This window comes from Sinohyriopsis cumingii, unplaced genomic scaffold (genome assembly GCF_028554795.1).
Source record: "Sinohyriopsis cumingii isolate HCF-2022 unplaced genomic scaffold, ASM2855479v2 utg000913l, whole genome shotgun sequence".
Taxonomy (NCBI): domain Eukaryota; kingdom Metazoa; phylum Mollusca; class Bivalvia; order Unionida; family Unionidae; genus Sinohyriopsis; species Sinohyriopsis cumingii.
Genome location: NW_028315943.1, coordinates 1,109,467 through 1,124,201, shown reverse-complemented (window position 1 = coordinate 1,124,201; position 14,735 = coordinate 1,109,467). Strand labels below are relative to the sequence as shown.

General features: G+C 35.6%; 1 protein-coding gene across 1 annotated transcript in view; it reads left to right on the top strand.

The window, feature by feature from the left end:
* The first annotated feature begins 801 nt into the window (after positions 1–801).
* Positions 802–14,735, top strand: part of LOC149773025 (snake venom 5'-nucleotidase-like) — a 37,130-nt gene continuing 23,196 nt past the window's right edge. Inside the window, exons 1-4 of the mRNA XM_089946860.1 lie at positions 802–1,517; positions 10,751–10,964; positions 11,464–11,652; positions 13,435–13,632. Coding sequence (XP_089802986.1) covers positions 1,179–1,517; positions 10,751–10,964; positions 11,464–11,652; positions 13,435–13,632 — 940 coding nt within the window. The 5' untranslated portion in view covers positions 802–1,178. The remainder of the gene's footprint in view (positions 1,518–10,750; positions 10,965–11,463; positions 11,653–13,434; positions 13,633–14,735) is intronic.

Sequence of the window (14,735 nt, the reverse complement as noted above, 5' to 3'; positions counted from 1 at the left end):
ACCACTGGAATTTATTTGATATACTCTAAACTTGTGGACTTGTGTTGGAACTTTAAGGAATATTTCGGATTTAATTTACAATATTTTAAGTTCCTTTTTTAAAGTTTCATTTTGTATTATAGGCAAAGAAACTGTTCGCAGAATTTTACGAAATATGCTGCTTTCTCTCTTTTCTATTAAAGACCATAGAGTCGTATCAAAATGCAGAGCTGATGCAATGGAAGAAAAACGCAAAGAATCTTGAGCTGATGGAATAGAAATAGTAACATCAAACATCATTAGAACTTTTTTGACTTCATTAGACATGCATTCACATAAACAATAAGATATATTCTTTAAGCGTTTTCGCATCGTAAGCCACACAATTATTATTGTTAAAATTGATATCTGTATTTATTAACATTGAGATCTGTATTTATTAATATTAATGATATTATTATTTTACATTTTATGTAACTGTACCTCTGACTATGGCACAGATAGCGCTTGTATTGAATATATATTTTGTAATATCTAAAACAACGCTCACGAAGGAGACTTATCGACAATACTTTTCGTCGGATGAAGTCATTTATGGTGAAATATACATAGGAATAATTTATTATACAAGTTAAGCTTACTAATACCTGCCAGGCGTGTTCTATCAAATAGGGTTTTGTTTAATGTTTTGTCATCTTTCTTATGCATAGCCATGCATTTTTTGAAAGGTCTCTCACTTTTGTGTCAGCAAAGATGGTACTGTGCCACCGTTACTGCATATTTTGTATAGTTATATGAATCCAACAGCCATGAGTCAAGTCCCACGAGTTCTAAGCAAGGAAACGTTGACTGAAATGAGCACAAACGGAACGAAAGAAAAATAGCATGTATGATTGAAAATAGAGACGTAAACTGCGACAGCGACACTGATTTCTGGGATTTATATTTGCTGCCACTGATTATGAATTAGTCTCGCCTAGCATAACCGATGATACATTCTTGTTGTGCTAATGACATTGAGCGATACTGTTCTTATCTAGGCGCTTGTGATACACAGGATTTATGTATGCTACTCTGCCCAATGTCAAGTCAAGGTATTATCGGAACGTAAACAGGGGCAAGTTTATAATATTCGTGACATTTGGGCTGAAGTGAACTAGTCCCGTACTAGATACTGCTACCTGCGAAGGTGGTAGATCATGGATGCATTAAGGCTTTACTTATTTTTCTTTGTCGCGGTCATCAGTCTAGTGTCCTTACGCTGTTTTAATCTGACTTTACTTCACACAAACGATTTTCATGCTCATTTTGAACAGATCAACAAGTATTCTAGCGACTGTACAGAGGAACAGGCCCAGAAGGAAGAGTGTTTCGGTGGCATTGCACGGGAGGCGACAAAAATTAAAGAAATCCGCGACTCACATCAAAATGTGATCCTCCTTGACGCCGGAGATCGGTTTACGGGGACCCTCTGGTTCTTTAAGTATAAGGGCTTCGCATCTGCGTACTTTATGAAAAAGCTAAAGTATGATGCCATGGTAAGTTAATAATAATAATAATAATAATAATAATAATAATGTATTTAAAGAGGAGAGCATATTTAGTCTATGACCCGCATTAAAAACGTTTACTGAAGACACTCTTAGACATATACTATTTAGCGTATGGCCCGTATAAATATTTTTACATATAACAATCGTATATAGATAAAATAAAACTTATAATCTTACTTGAAATTTGGATTAAATGACATTGATAGATACAATAGTAGATAATAATATTGCTAATTTGAAAGAACAAAATAAAAGGAAAATAAATATATGTTTTCATTTCCTACGTTCATCCCACATATATATCTCAAGCAACGGTGTAGTTAGAAATTGTACTTTCCAACCCCCGAACTTAATTGTGGTGCCCCGTGTAAATAAAAAGTCGTTGACTGGAATTTTTGCCACCATTGTTACATGGTTTGTATGGGCGTTTGCTAGGCAACTGATTTTATTGTGTGGTAAAAATATTGCATTTTAACGAATATAGAAGCTACGAGTAAAGATTATGTGGGTTTTGTTGTTGCCTGTATTACAGGTTGGAATATATCCAACATTTACGCAGACAAAATTTTTTTTTTTTGTATATAGCGAACATTGCCGTGACGTCATTGGGTATAGCTACGTTGTACCCATCATTCATTGTGATTCAGAGTTTTGGTTTAAAGTCGATAAATCTGTTCTGAAACTGATGATAACGTCTATGTTCCTCCATCAAATTCCAAGTTTTATCCGTAATATGAATTTCTACGTTTGCATTCCATATTACTATCATATGAATTTAGAATAAAACTGTGTTTAAATGAGAGATTTGCACGCCAGAGCTCATAACATCAACAGTTATTTGGGAAAAAGATGAGTTCCTTCTCAACATTTCGCTTTAGTGCCTATTACGTTTTTCAATAATACCGCGAAAATTATCGTGGAGAATACATTGCCTAAGAAACGAAGAACACTAGATCAATACAATAATACCACTGGAAAATTCACAAACATACCTATAAATAATGTATTATTTATATAATTGATGGCATATGTTATGACGGTACGAGTGTTGCTATTACAACTTTACGAAATACTTCTGTTATTGACTATTTTCGTGTTTTTAGCAGCACTTTGAAATATAACAATTTTTGCATACAGCTGGTCGGACCACTCCTATGATCTAGTGGTTAGAACGTTCGCCTGGGATGATGGAGGTCACAGGTTCGAATCCAGTTAGAGTCATACCAAACACTTATAAAAATGGTACGAATAGCTGCTTCGCTAGGCGCTCAGCAGTAAGAGGTTACAATAGTGTTATGACTGGTCAGACAGGTGTCGGGATAATGTAAATGGGTAGGACGTCATGCTACATGTCTGCGGCATGATGCCATAGTGCCACACAGCAGACATCGTAGTGATATCACTGAAGCAATGTTAAATCTACGTTAAACATCCAAAACACACACACATAGACGCACACACGTTAAAAGCTCTAATCGAATTATAATATTAGTTAACATGTAAGGACATATACATACATAACTCTCTCTCTCTCTCTCACACACACACACACACACACACACACAGAGTTGGTCACTCCTTAAAATGTATCTATTTTTGTGCTTACCACAAAACTAGGCATATTTTATATGTTGACATTAATACATTATCACACAAAAAGCGAGATGGCAAGAGAATATAAATGCTGATTTAATTAAAAATATTGATACCAGTAGGCAACATCCAAATAACATTTTATAATTATCATTATCATTATTATTCAATGACACTTTTTAAAAATGATTTCTTACAAATATCAAACAATGTTTTGGAACTCAATGCCAAAATGCGAGCAATGAACGAATAAAGGACCAAACACAAATAGAACAAACCTTATCCATCCTTCCTTGAGTTTATACAGTTCAGGCAGTCCTTTGAAATATTAGTGCAATTTAACATTTGTACATACGGGCATGCGATTATTTTGTAATAGATTTGCACAGTATGAGAGTCGTCACATTCCTTCACTACTTTTAAGACATGTCCCAGCTTAGAACATCTATGATTCTGATATTTGGCTGCCATCGAAATTTTTACTGGTCTTAAGTTTTATCAGCTAGAGAGATTTTCACTCGTCAACTTTAATTGCTTTTCGACTCAAAGCTGTAGTTTTGCTATATGGTACAAACGTTTTCTGCATCATCAGCAACCTAGAGACCATAGGTTAGTCTGATATACATGGTGCTAGATTTGGGTTTGATAAATGAGTGAGTTGTAGCCTCAAACAATGGATGCAGTAAATGGAAAAAGAATACAAGCGCTGATTGACACAGCATCAAAGTTTAATTTAAACATACACATAAATTGCAGAACATAGATATAAATGTATTTGCCCATGAATATTAACCAAATTTTATATAGCTGTCAAGTTTAAATCCTCGACTGAGTCTAAAGATAGGACCATGACAGCTCCATTTTATGTAACGAAATTACATACAGATGACAAGTTTCCGAGAGTCAATTTGGAACAAATTGTCTCGTAAAACATTTGTCCAAGGGACATGATGTCTGGAAGGTCGACTGACACAATTTTGGCGGTATAAACGAGCAACGCTTGAAAACACAAACTGGGAAACTAGCTCTTCAGACGTATTCCCAGACGTATCCTCAGATGTCCATACGCACTGACGTATCCAAGTATATGTGCATCTTCATGTTTACCTATCCACCTACCCACACACAGTTTGAGGGACGAAGGGAGTCGAAACAGTAAAAAGCTTGGGGAGAAAGAGGAAATGGAAGGAAAAGAAAAAGCGAAAGGACAGAGAACAGCTGAACTGAAATAGGAGTGACAAGCAGGTTATGTACAAGGCAATGAATTCAATTGTTCACTCGATCATATAAACTAATTCTATCAGTAAAACAGATCGGCTATTTTGTATAAATATATTGTTGTTATTGAATTCGGTGAAAGATTTATTACAGAAAGAAGTGTACATTTCTAATGTATTGTATTATCACCATTGTTTATGTAATTGATTAAATTTTGATTTCTATATACGGGGGCTCGAGTCGTTCTGTTCTATATATCTTCTCAGATCTCTATTTATTATACCTATAAATTTACTCGATCCGGACAATAACACCGAGGGCGATCATGTCCTAGATAACGAGAATCGAATAAAGCGGACACCTTGAAAAAAGGTACAATCCGGCAATCAACCCCCACCCCTTTCAACGAGTGGGCGTTACACACACACACAAACACACACACACACACACACACACATACATATATATATGAACGTTCGAAACTGTTGATACTATATATCATGTAGCTCAACCCCACCGACGTTTACTATTTCACATTCGGAAGAAAATTTAAATAGATCTGGAAAAATCTTGAAAAATAAGACACTTAGATGGACCAACTCCCTGTGTAGCTCCAATCGTGGATGCTCACGAACCCAGGAATATCGTTTTGCCGCATTCATATTTGTAAAACAAATAGTCCCCAAATCACTTACATTACATTTAATCACAAAACATTCCTCTAAATGAAAGTTATTTCATTTATGTATGTCAGTCGTTTTAGTTATATGGGCGTATACATGTTATAGGTATATTGGCGTATGCGTGTTATATATATATATATATATATATATATATATATATATATATATATATATATATATATATATATATATGTGTGTGTGTGTGTGTATATATATATATATATATATATATATGGGCGTATACATGTTATAGGTATCTGGGTATATGCATGTCATAGGTATATGGGCGGATGCATGTTATAGATATATCGGCGTATGCATGTTATAGGTATATGGGCGTATGCATGTTCATATAACTAAGATCTTTGAAATTCGAAAGACGATTACACCTATACTCAGCTGTGAAATCTTTCGCCTCACTTTCAGCGCTGAGCTCCACAATGGCATCAAAGAGTAAAGTCTGATTTGTTCCAACCCACATACAGAAACCTCTAGATGCCAAGAAAAACAACATCGTACAGAATGCAAATTTTCGTATTGAAGTCCATTTTTACAATCACACTCGTGAAAACTGCCTTGAAGGGTTATTGCTATTGTGATAAAATGTTGAGGTCGATCTTAGAAGCTATTTCAGGCAATGCAGAAGTAAGACCACAAATACAGATATGATGTCAAGCTTTGCAGATCTCAGAATATATGTGTAACAACTCATCTTTCTATACAGTGCATCAGAATTCGAATTCACATCACGAAAAAATAGTGACATAATATCTCAACAAATGGCTCTACCCATATTTCTAGCATCTTACAACATGATAGGTTAAATGAGATTTACATCGGACAACTTACTAATGTGTCTGCTTTTAATAGTCATAAAGATAACTTTGTAATTCTAAATCATGTATAAAAAGCTTTCCTAGCAATTGGGAAATCATTTTAATTCAAGTCTTTGTTATCATATTTGTAACTAATTTTGCCTTCGTTTGAATTATTATAATGGTCCGCTCCGGTGGCCTAGTGGTTAGAGCGTCCGCCTCGGATGCGGGAGGTCGTGGGTTCGATCCCCGGCCGAGTCATACCAAATACTTACAAAAACGTTACTAACAGCTGCCTCGCTTGGCTCTCAGCATTAAGAGGCTAGTGTTAGGACTGGTCGGCCCGGTGTCAGGATAATGTGACTGGGTGGGACATCATGCTACATGTCTGCGGCATGATGCCCCAGTGCTAGACATCACTATAAACTGCCACATTGCAGACATCGTAGCGATATGACTGAAAAATTGTTAAAGCTACGTTAAAAATCCAAAACACAACAACAACATTTATTATAATGTATAGTTTTTGCTGTGCTAGTTGGAAATCATTTAGTCAAAACGCATGGTGTGATGTCCAAGAAAAAGGCACATAACCCATTGTTTATCAAGTTATGTTAGTTCGTGTACCTATTCAGTTTTACGGTCCAATATATATATAGTCGTCTGTTATATCATATAAACATACAATATGCACGAGTGATAGGGCCTACCAGTTGTGTTGCTGAATTAGATTTTGAATGTATATATGTATATACATGTGTATTAACACTTCCATACTTTCCAACACCGCATAATTTTGTGGTTAGATCATGTGCCACTACAAGGTTATATATATGCCTTATCACCGTTAACTATTTGGGCGTAGGTTATTTGTACAGCTTATACTTCAGCGTTGTATAGCTGTAAAATTTGGTGTAAGTGTCAACGATCTTGATATCTAGAGTGTAGGACAAAAGTTATGAAACAGGTGGAGGATATTAATCAACAGGTAAAAAATGTCACAATTAATTTTATTAGAGTTGCGACAAAAATGTAGGTGAACTAGTCACAGTAGGACTTGTGTAATTTTGAATCTTCTTACTACATGAATTATTTCCATTAATTTCACATATGATGTGTTCTTTCATTATGTATACATTCATATATAGAATAGTGTAGTGTCATCACAAATAAATCCGGGTCGTCTCTATACATATGGGTCTCATAGGTAACAGGGAATACCCAAAACAGGAATAACGTATCGCACCCGTCTAGGCCATAGCATTATCCAAAATCCAAAGAAAGTTACTGGAGGAAAACAGTTGTGTAACAGTGGCTTCAGTTTCTTGGTCGGGAGCATTAATCTTTAAAATAAATGCGCTTAGAGGGCAGGAGTCAGTTTTTATGTACAAATTTAATACCGCAATCTGTGACCTAGTATAAAAAATATAAAAAAGATCAAATACACAAGTGAGGTCAAAAAGGTCCAATATTTTTAGATACCGATATTAAAACAAAGCATAAGAACAGTATTCACTTGACCAGAGAAGTCAATGGCAGTTCATAGCAGAAGAAGTTTATGCACCCCAACCCCTATTTTATACATGCATTTTTCACATCCAAAGGCCATTTTTGACAGCATGTGGTGCGCAGACTGCAAACGCAAGCTCTTTCCCTGGATGAAAATTTTGAAAACATTGTCTGCTAAATAGTTTGATGCAATTCACAAAAGTTTCTATAAATTCTTCTAGCAAACTTAAAGAAATCGCACATTTAAGTAAAGCATGTAATTTAGAAGTTCTTTTAGACTGATATAAAAGAACAAGTTCCTAACTTTTCGTTATCATTCTGGAGATGCTAATAGCAGCATCAGTGCTTTTGTCAGTGTGTGTTGGGGGGGGGGGGGCAGGGTAATTGCACACAAGTCTGGCTAGTCTGGAGAAGTCAAAGTTTAATCAATTGACATTAGACAATGCTGGAATATTGATATACTGATGTGTGTGACCCTAAAACTTACAAAGTGACATATCAAATAAATTCATAGATACATAGCCAATGAAATTGACCATATATATATATATATATATATGCAAATTACTCATTACAATTTAACAAAGAAATTTCTTCTCAGACACCAATTTACTTACAACTGACTTTAATGTTTACTGGAGTTTACAAAATCATAGTAAATAATGCGATAAGGTTTAGAACAAATATTGACAGTGGAAAATTCAGTTCAAGGTAAAAAGCATTTCACAGGCTTGGCTTTTGATAAGCACGTACCATAAAACAACTCCCGCAGAAGCTAAATCTGTCCGTCAAAGTCACTCTCTTGTGCACTTAGATCAGAATGAGTATCTGGATGAGATTCAAGTTATTGTTTCTTTCAGCATGACTAACCGATTAATCCTAATCTCTTACCATGCATTCTGAGACCTGCAAAAAGAAGAGAAACAAGCAAGTGATATTGATGTACTTTTAACATTCAGTGAAAACAAGACTGTCAGAGGAGAAACTGCATGTGTATTGTCAAATGCATGAAACTGCCATTTAATTTTAAGCTTTTACCTCTTTGTTAACTGAACCTAAACATTTCAAGATATATGCATAACACTCAAACATTTCCTATCATCACCCAAGTGTGAGATATGAATCTCTTATGTCAACTTCAGAGTGGGGTCATGAAGGTAGAAACTATGTCGGTGTGCTAAAACTTTCATTCTTCTCACCAAAATATACCAAGTAATATGCCATATACATCACTATTTCTAAGACCGTTCCACTGGTGACATTCAATATTCACAACAGTATGTTTATGTATGATTCCTCTGAATTCTATCTGATCCTGTGGAGTAAAATTACTTTTAAGAATACATGTTGACATGCTATGCAATTGTTTATGTGTGTCTGTATTGAAATATGAATATTATTTATAACAAATAGGGGTGCAGACCTTGCCAGCTACATAAAGTGCAAGACAATACATTATAGTTACCATTTTGTTCCCATATTTAGTAAGTTAAGTCCAAAATATGCTACTTTATCATGATGTAAACAGTTCTCACATTGAGGTACAAAACACAGTTACCTCTCTCTCCAAAGAGTATTACTTACAACACTAAGTGATATATGGAAAAAGGAAGGAAATAGAATGAAGCTAATGCATAAAAATTATTTAAATATACACAAAGAAACAGAAAAGTATAATAGATGTGGCTGACTGCACCATACAAAATCATCAATTTTCCTTACGGGGGCAGGAGCCAGTTTTTATGTACAAATTTAATACCGCAATCTGTGACCTAGTATAAAAAATCATAAAAAATCAAATACACAAGTGAGGTCAAAAAGGTCCAATATTTTTAGATACCGATATTAAAACAAAGCATAAGAATAGTATTCACTTGACCAGAGAAGTCAATGGCAGTTCATAGCAGAAGAAGTTTATGCACCCCAACCCCTATTTTATACATGCATTTTTCACATCCAAAGGCTATTTTTGACAGCATGTGGTGCGCAGATTGCAAACGCAAGCTCTTTCCCTGGATGAAAATTTTTAAAACATTGTCTGCTAAATAGTTTGATGCAATTCAGAATAGCTGTCATCCAAGCCGTTTTTGAGATACTCTACGTGCCTTGAACCCACGTTGTCTACTGCTATAGGAGGCTAGCTCTTCTTCATAGCCGACAATTGGTATTTCACTATCAACATACTGCAGAGCAACTATGGAAAGTGTACATGGCTGACATCAATTTCAAGAACAACACAAGCCCGAAACACCTAGTTCACAAATATATTCATATCTATAAATAGTAAACAATAATAGCTGAAAAGGTCACACCCATAGCCTTAAGTTAAGAAATTTGCCATGGACCAATTTACGAAACTGGACCCTGCCACCTTATCTCACTTTCCGACTGTAAAACGATGGTTTGGAAAGGGCCTATGTGTAAAGTTTCAAAGTATCCAATAGGATAGAAAGAAAGAAAAAAAAAACGAGCAACTGATCTGTGATCTAGTTGTGCTGGTAATGAGTAATACACTTAAAGATTGATTTCTACGAATCAAATTCCATGACTATCTATTCTTGAATGTAATAGTGACGGTTAACACGGTAACCCCTGGAGCGTTTTGTCATTTTCGCCTGAAAATCGAGTAGGAAACACATTTTGAAAGCTATTTCTGAATATATCCGAAAACACCAGATCACAGGAGATCTTTCAATGACATACTGTCTAGTTGTGTTTGAAACATCGTTTTCCATTGGCTATTTGTCTCGCGCATGAGCAGAAGGTAAAAGTTGGATTATTTTTGTACTTTATTTTTTTATGCTATACGGAGCCATTATTTTTGTATCGAGACCACTCTATTCCAAATGCCCATCTTATAATACTTTTTGCAAAGGTTCATCTGTCTGTTTGCTTTTCATACTTGTTTGCCTTAGATGTGAGACCAAAAAGTCTAAAATCCGGACACAAAACCGGATACAGACCACGGGAGAATTTTGGGTAGAAAAAGGTCCGGTGCAAAAATGAGTCTTTCTAAAATCTGTATTTTGTAGTGCAACTAGATATTCCAGATTATTTGGTATCATTGTAGATCTACATCTGTTTGCCTTTCTATAATACCACCCTCTTTAGTGTATTATGCATGACAGTGACGCTACAGAGCTCGGCAGTAGACTACTACCTCCTGCCACGTCAACTCGTCGCCTCAGGGTTAATGTGTTAAGGACACAACACGATAACAGCAGCAACTATTACTACTACTAACACTGCTTTCAGCAACATCGTATGTCAAGTATACGCATTGTAGGCGAAACATAAAATCGAGTTCGCCTAGTGACCTGGAGTTTTCTGAGCTGTTTTAATCGTCTCTGATGTTTTCTATGATAACAATTCAAAATACTCATTACTTCCTGTTTTACAGTGCATTGGTAACCACGAGTTCGACCTTGAAGTTCCCGGACTGGCCAATTTTCTGAATAACATAACGATCCCCGTTGTCAGTGCTAACATTAACGTGACCGGTGAACCTCGTTTACAGGGCCTTTTCAACAAATCAGTTATTTTGAACTTAAATGGCACACGAATAGGAATTGTGGGATACATCACTGAAGAAACAGGTTCTATTTCCAAAGCAGGTACATTTTTCTTTTTGAAGCTGTCGAATTGGACAAAAGAAAATTTTCCATTTGGATGATAACTTTCAGACGTATTTTGCCGCATGCACAAAGTCTTCATTTATGTAACTAATTCAGTGATACACATTGACAATACAATTATCAGGAATTGTTCTATTATTCAACCGCGAGGCATACGACGAAGTCATTGAAATGCTTTAGAACTTTACAAAGACGAAAAGACGTTAACAGAACCTTGCGTCTAACAATTTTCATTATTATTAATTATTACAAGTATATTATAAGACTCTTACAATTAGAGATATCCAAAACATATAAAACTCCTCCAGTTACAGATTTCAGCATATATCCCAAATAACGTCCGTCATTAGTTTGTATAGACAAAAAAGCCGTTGATCGTTTGTTGATCTTTTGATAATATAACCATCGCCATAAAACAAACTTTCCGATGAATACTTTTAATGTAAACAAATGAGTTTCTCATTTTTCCTGGTCTCAGGTCCCACTGTGAAGTTTGTTGATCCGATTCAGAGCGTTCAAAAAGAGGTTAAAAGTCTGCAAGCGGCTGGCATTTCAATTATTATTGGATTGAGCCACGCGGGATATGGCAACGATCAGAAAGTTGCTCGTGAGGTTGACGGCCTTGACGTTATAGTTGGAGGTCATACTCACAGCTTTCTCTATACAGGTACATGCTTAGGATAGTATTATTTTAAACCATTATGAATATAATTCATATAGGATCTCAAATGAGTAAGGATTTATTATTAAATTTATGAAACGCGTTGAATAATGTCCAGCTTTTGCTCTCCAGGACAACAAAAATTGGCCATTATTCAACTCGTTTAATAAATTCAGTATTATCATTACCCATATGAGATTCTTATTATCACATAAGTTTTATTTCAGTGAAAATTATTTCGATTGAAAGAAGAATAAGAACGAATGATTTCGTCCATTCTGACAGACGTTACATGTTTCATTTGTTGTGCATAAAAAATAGACCCAAACAAGGTTGAATTTGCAATAACGTTTAAAAGAGGATTATACTTTCTTGCTAATTATGAGTAAAGAACAAACGTCCTTCCGAATAAATAGAGCATTTTACACGGACACAATAATGTTTCAACACAGAATGTCCAATGAACACGGTGTCGCATTGTTTGATGCAGCACTCGCTTGAGTGCATTATACGATCCATTTCTACGTAACCTAACATGTCACTTTCACTACTAAACATTACATCGTTGCAATATTCTTTTGAAAGAAGGTTTACTGGATGCAGAAATACCCATATTTACAGTAATGTATTTGTGACTGGATATTTGCCGTACTTGACTTTGAACAGTAGACTACAAAATATGTCAAAAAATTTCATTTTGAGTCGGATTTGCATCACAAATTTACCGCGTAAATATGCAGTGGTTGGATAAGCATCTATTAGATTGGAGACTTATGTCCACATTCTTCTGTGAAAAGAGATGAGTTTATCTACTTTTGTAAGTTACCATTTAAACCACGTTTGTAAATAGGGTGGATTCCATGCTACAGGTTTACCGCCTCCCGCCACCCACACCCCACACAGCCGCTATCAGCTGAGCAATACCCTTATTTTTATTTCTTGTTGTTGTTGTTGTCTTAGGGTTTTAGCAATTTTTTACGTTATGATATCGTATACATGACATAACAAACCCCTGTTGTGTTAAAAGAGACCGACAAAATGTTCACTTAAAACAAACAATTCCCGAAGGCGGGGTTAAAAAAGTTTTCCCACGATCGCAGCCAATCAAAAAGAGAATACTGCACAATAATTTCATGGGTTTATTTGGACCAACCAGAATCACGTAAAGGGATATGTTCACATGTTAGAATATTGTCACATGTTATAATATCAGAACTATTAAACTACACACACTATAGGTGAAGTGTACCGACTATGTGACAAATTTAAATATCAATAAGAAAACGAAACGGGTTTACCACTAACGTTGCACAAATCAAGATAACTGAGAGATTAAAGAAAAAAAATATTAATTCCAACTAATGTATAAGATAATTACATGTAATCAGTAACTTGTATACCTAATTAAAGCATTTTGCAAAAACAGAGTCAGGAGCTGTAATCAATTGCTTAGCAATAATCCCCGCAATGGGGTTGGGTGGGGGACAAAGATCCAGCTTTGGCTCAAAATACCCACGAAGTAACTTTCTTTTTCATTGAGTAGGTACTCTTGAACTACGTTTTGCTGGAGGTCCCATCATTTCTTGCTACGTAAATGTTTGTTTGTGGATTTTATTGAAATATATAACGCTTTTTATTATTCTGTCTATTATTCATTGAAATTTTGCAACAAAATATAAAAAGATAAAAAAAAACAACAACACAAAATAATTTATTATTTGAGACGTTTGATGAAAATGAAGCCAGAAGTCTTTGCGCCAATTATTTCTCTTTACACTTCTAATTTAGGACCCAAACCATCCAACGAAGAGATTGAAGGTCCATATCCGACAATTGTCAATACAAACAATGGCCGGAGAGTTTTGGTGGTCACCGCTTATGCTTGGTCCAAATATTTGGGGTACCTTAATGTGCTGTTTGATGAGAAGGGAGAAGTGTCCAGCTGGAACGGGAATCCGATATTACTAGACAAGAATGTCAAACAAGGTAACGACATTACAGTTTCCTCAATGGTCATACACGTTAATACAATATGTTTTATGACTCAAAATAGCTACCAAGTGGCTGCATTTCTTCGGCATTCGTGTAGTTCCATAACATATATAAATACATTTATCCATTAGACATGCATACTCTAGTACTAAAACTTCTCAGGGTAGAGTATGAACAGGTTAAAACATTTAAGAAATCGGTCCATCGATTAGACAAAAGAAATATACTGTTACTCTGTACAGAATCAGTGCTCTGGTAGATAGCACACCGTCTTGTAAATTGCAACTGATCTCCCTAGATAGCATCTTGACAGGCGAAGGCTGTATCCTCAAGTCATGCAAGAATGAAATACACACAAGTATATATGACATCGCTTAATGCGCGATCACATCTCGGTCAAAGCTGTAGCTTTGAATTATACGTATTATCTGTGTGTGTGCTAATCCGAAGGTGAGTTATGCGACGAAAGATTTGTGTCTACTCTCTTTGCAAACTAGGCGAGCGTTAGACACGACAAGTTACGTTACTAAATACCCCGTTTGCAGAGATATGCTCATGGTATCGAGGAAAAGGTAGTTCCGCATAACAAGTCTGGCATTTCCTGGAGTCCTTTTATTGTCCTCACTTGTCGAAGATAATCCTGATATTAATAGCTTATATAAACAAAAACTAAGATGTCCCAAATTTGGATGCAATGTTTTACACGCCCATTTTATCGTTCATCTTACATATTGTGTCATCATTTAATCGCACATCTTGATACGAAAAGTTGGTCCCTATTTCCTTGATGAAGACCTAAATAGATCGCACATCCGACTTGGAACCACTCACAGCGTAATGCGACTAAATACTGATTTAAACTGAGGTATAAATTAAGCACGTATATGCAAACTCTTTCATGTATATGTACTTCGATAAATACTTCTCGAATGTTTTTAACTGAGAAACAATTTCAGGAACGAGTGTGTCCCAATGACAAGACATAGCAGTAGAGAGTGTTTCCATTTCCCACCAGACCAGACATATTTCTACATCAGTTATAACTACTTTTCTTCAGCTGGCTCAAACCAAAGCGTGTAGGTTGTTTTGCACAGTTA